A 4731-nucleotide genomic window follows, 5' to 3' on the forward strand; every position below is an offset into this window, starting at 1 on the left:
GACGGTGGATCCCAAGGGTTCCCTGTGGTGAGGCCTAGTACTGTGCTGATCTCCCTGGACGGTGGGTCCCAAGGGTTCCCTGTGGTGAGGCCTAGTACTGTGCTGATCTCCCTGGACGGTGGGTCCCAAGGGTTCCCTGTGGTGAGGCCTAGTACTGTGCTGATCTCCCTGGACGGTGGGTCCCAAGGGTTCCCTGTGGTGAGGCCTAGTACTGTGCTGATCTCCCTGGACGGTGGGTCCCAAGGGTTCCCTGTGGTGAGGCCTAGTACTGTGCTGATCTCCCTGGACGGTGGGTCCCAAGGGTTCCCTGTGGTGAGATAATTCATTAGGGTTTATAATGTAACGCAGCATCGATAATGAAAGTCCTGGGGGTGGGGGGGGGGGGGGGACAGAGGAGAATGAGCTCTGCAGATGTCAGGATGGACCCGTACTCATCAAGCATCTGACTGTAAGAGAGGCTGATCTAGGATCAGGTCAGCCCCCCCCTGGTCCATATAATCTGATTCATTATGATCTAAACAGATAGACTGATTCTAGATCATCCACTCTGAGATGTTGTACAGTATGAATACAGGTTTCCAGACTACAGACTTAAAGCACTCCGAGGGCCTCCACTTCAACTCACATCCACTCTGAGGCCAGATCGAGTCTGACACACAGGCCTGGACACATGCTACAGATGTCGGATCATAATATGACCCATTTTGTCGCAAGGGGGGAAAATAATCCCGCAGCAGGAGGATTTGAATAAATATAATGAATATTTAGAATGTCCGCCAGGGAGCCACCGGTAAGATGTGTTTGTAGACGATACAGTAGCGTTACCTAGGGGGCTATGGTTTGGGCGAGCCTAATGTCATGACATTGGCCTGTTGGCGAGGTTTATGACCCCCATAAATACCTTTTCCCCTTTCCTCTCTCTACTCTACAGAGTGTCTCTTGGAAAGCCCTTTGTTAACATAGAGAGAGTCTGGTAACATCAAAAGGGTGGTGAACAGAAGCATGTTTCTGTAATCCAACCAGTTGAAAATATGTGTTGGCACTTAATGAATATGATGTCAGATCAGTTGTCGTCTGAGACGTTATGACTGATGACAGGACGACACAAACTGTATCTGGGAAAGTCGACACATTCTAGTTATCAGATTCACATGGAATTGTTGTGCAATTTAAAATGTTTAAATATGAAACTGTGAACAGATGAAATGTCATTTTAGCTTCTAAATGAGAGAATTGGGTTTTCATAAGTGAACTATGTTCAACTCGGTGGCCCCGCCCATGTGAACAGACATTGGTTGTGAACTATGAAACGTGCCCTTCTCTCCCTACTACATAAGCCCTTTATGAAAATGTAACATTTGTGTTCCCGAGGACGACGGTCCAGACGTTAAAAAGGCTCCTATCAAACTACAGAACTAAGCCAACTTCAGCGTGAGCTTCAAGTACGGCAACTTGGTATGACCTTTGAACTCTTATTCACTAAAGAAGTGATACCTCCTAGCCGTTGAGTGAGCAGCAGCAGCTGTAAACGTGGGCTAGGGAGAGGACGGACCAAGTATCTCTTCTACCAAGCACACGACGTTACTACAACGTATCCGTTCTACCAGACATTCTTCAGAGGACCGGAAGATCTCTGTTGGGCAACACGGCCTTCCATCACCGACCAACCTACTGAAGCACAGCTAAGAGTAAATATTTCTTGCATTTTCCTTTTCCAAATGGGCGGTTATTTAGAATGCATAAGATTCTGAATTTACGATAGAGTAGCTTTACAAGGTCCGATCAGAGACCAAATTCCTTGGTTCCTCAGTCTTCCAGCGCTTTCATTCAATACCCAACCCCCCCTGTCTTTGTGTAACCAGCCGTCATATCGGTTCCGTCCACTAGGGACGTTTTCCTTTATGACATCATTCTTAATCAATGTATGACCCATCCTGTGTATGTGTAATTCTGTGTGATTGTTTAGGTATTTAGTAAATAAATAATTAAACCAAATTCTGTATTGCTGATTCAACTTGTTAGCCAGGGTTCGTGAAGATAAAACCAAGAATTTACAACTTTCAGATGAGACTGAATAAGGTGACGATTAATAATTGACTGCTACTGATGTAAAAGATTACCAGGTGAGTTTATTCGGAAGATAACAGCTCTATAAACATTCTTTCGTGGTGCCCCCGACTTTCTAGTTATTTACATTGACATGATTAGTTCAATCAGGTAATGTTAATTACAGAGAAATGATTTTATAGAATAGCATGTCATATCACTTAATCCGGCATAGTAAAGACACGACACTAGTATCATCAAGTATTCTCATGGCTTGCTAGAGCATTGTGAACTGCCGTAGCGCAGTCTCCAAGCATCACGAGTTCGCTCCCATTGCTGGGCAATAGTTTTGGAAACTAATGAATGGAAACTAATGTTGGAGAAGCACACTATTATTATTTAACCAATCCAAGGGATGTTGTCTTCCTGCCTCCAAAGACTGTTGTCTACCTGCTTCCAGACTGCTGTCTACCTGCCTCCAAAGACTACTGTCTACCTGCCTCCAAAGACTTCTGTCTGCCTGCCTCTAAAGACTGCTGTCTACCTGCCTCCAAAGACTGCTGTCTACCTGCCTCCAAAGACTGCTGTCTACCTGCTTCCAAAGACTGCTGTCCCACTGTCTACCTGCCTCCAAAGGCTGTTGTCTACCTGCCTCCAAAGGTTGCTGTCTACCTGCCTCCAAAGACTGTTGTCTACCTGCCTCCAAAGACTGTTGTCTACCTGTCTCCAAAGACTGCTGCCTACCTGCCTCCAAAGACTGCTGCCTACCTGCCTCCAAAGACTACTGTCTACCTGCCTCTAAAGCCTGCTGTCTACCTGCCTCCAAAGGCTGCTGTCTACCTGCCTCCAAAGGCTGCTGCCTACCTGCCTCCAAAGGCTGCTGCCTACCTGCCTCCAAAGACTGCTGTCTACCTGCCTCCAAAGGCTGCTGCCTACCTGCTGTCTACCTGCCTCTAAAGACTGTTGTCTCCCTGCCTCCAAAGGCAGCTGCCTACATGGCTCTAAAGGCTGCTGTCTACCTGCCTCCAAAGGCTGCTGTCCCACTGTTTACCTGCCTCAAAAGGCTGCTGCCTACATGTTTCCAAAGACTGTTGTCTTCCTGCCTCCAAAGACTACTGTCTCCCTGCCTCCAAAGACTGCTGTCTACCTGCCTCCAAAGGCTGCTGTCTACCTGCCTCCAAAGGCTGCTGTCTACCTGCCTCCAAAGGCTGCTGTCCCACTGTCTACCTGCCTCTAAAGCCTGCTGTCCCACTGTCTACCTGCCTCCAAAGCCTGCTGTCTCCCAGCCTCCAAAGGCTGCCGTCTACCTGCCTCCAAAGACTGCCGTCTACCTGCCTCCAAAGACTGCCGTCTACCTGCCTCCAAAGACTGCCGTCTACCTGCCTCCAAAGACTGCCGTCTACCTGCCTCCAAAGACTCCTACCTTGGTAGGTAGCACTTTTCTTGTAGGTTGCTGCCGTTTGGGACGGGATTCAAACGGTTATTTTATTTATTTAACCTTAATTTAACTAAGTCAGTTAAGAACAAACTGTTGTTTATGATGACGGCCTACCACAGCCAAACCCTAACCCGGACAACGCTGGGCCAATTGTGCGTCGCCCTATGGGACTCCCAATCATGGCCGGTTGTGATACAGCCTGGAATTGAACCAGGGTCTGTAGTGACGCCCCTAGCACTGAGATGCGTTGCCTTAGACCGCTGCGCCACTCGGGAGTTCTACTAAGAGTGTTGGGCCTGTAACTGAAAGGTTGCTGGATCGAATCCCCGAGCTGACAAGGTAAAAATCTGTCGTTCTGCCCCTGAACAAGGCAGTTAACCCACTGTTCCTAGGCCATCATTGAAAATAAGAACTTGTTCTTAACTGACTTGCCAAGTTAAATGAAGGTAAAATAAGCTATGTGGAATTGTTTTAAGACCCCTTGAAGTATAAAAAATATATATAAAAAAATACACTAGCGGGTTAAAAGTTTTAGAACATCTACTCATTCAAGGGTTTTTCTTAATTTTTTATATTTTCTACATTGTACAATAACAGTGAAGACATCAAAACTATGAAATAACACATATGGAGTCATGTAGTAACCAAAAAAGTGGTAAGCAAATCAAAATATATTTAATATTTGAGATTCTTCAAATAGCCACCCTTTGTCTTGATGACAGCTCTGCACACTCTTGGCATTCTCTCAACCAGCTTTACCTGGAATGCTTTTACAACAGTCTTGAAAGAGTTCCCACATATCATGAGCACTTGTTGGCTGCTTTTCCTTCACTCTGCGGTCCAACTCATCCCAAACCATCTCAATTGGGTTGAGGTCGGGGGATTGTGGAGGCCAGGTCATCTGACGCAGCACTCCATCACTCTCCTTCTTGGTAAGATAGCACTTGCACAGCCTGGAGGTGTGTTGGGTCATTGTTCTGTTGAAAAACAAATGATAGTCTCACTAAGCCCAAACCAGATGGGATGGCGTATCGCTGCAGAATGCTGTGGTAGCCATGCTGGTTGAGTTTGCCTTGAATTCTAAATAAATCACTGACAGCATCACCAGCAAAGCTACCCCACACCATCAGACCTCCTCCTCCATGCTTCATGTTGGGAACCACACATGCGGAGATCATCCGTTCACCTATTCTGCATCTCACAAAGACACGGCGGTTGGAACCAAAAATCTCCAATTTGGGCTCATC

General features: G+C 46.7%; 1 protein-coding gene across 1 annotated transcript; it reads left to right on the top strand.

The window, feature by feature from the left end:
* Positions 1 to 769: 769 nt before the first annotated feature.
* Positions 770 to 3626, top strand: LOC115180816 (extensin-like). The gene is made up of 3 exons (XM_029742971.1): positions 770 to 790; positions 1608 to 1688; positions 2485 to 3626. The coding sequence occupies exons 1-3, from the start codon at positions 770 to 772 to the stop codon at positions 3001 to 3003; spliced, it is 621 nt and encodes a 206-aa protein (XP_029598831.1). The 3' UTR covers positions 3004 to 3626.
* Positions 3627 to 4731: the final 1105 nt, after the last annotated feature.

Source organism: Salmo trutta, unplaced genomic scaffold, assembly GCF_901001165.1.
Source record: "Salmo trutta unplaced genomic scaffold, fSalTru1.1, whole genome shotgun sequence".
Lineage (NCBI taxonomy): Eukaryota > Metazoa > Chordata > Actinopteri > Salmoniformes > Salmonidae > Salmo > Salmo trutta.

Coding starts and splice junctions, on each gene's coding strand:
- LOC115180816 (XM_029742971.1), top strand. CDS start 770: ATGTCCGCCAGGGAGCCACCG. Junction 791..1,607: donor TGTCCGCCAGGGAGCCACCG/GTAAGATGTGTT, acceptor CCGTTCTACCAG/ACATTCTTCAGAGGACCGGA. Junction 1,689..2,484: donor CTACTGAAGCACAGCTAAGA/GTAAATATTTCT, acceptor CTGCCTCCAAAG/ACTGTTGTCTACCTGCTTCC.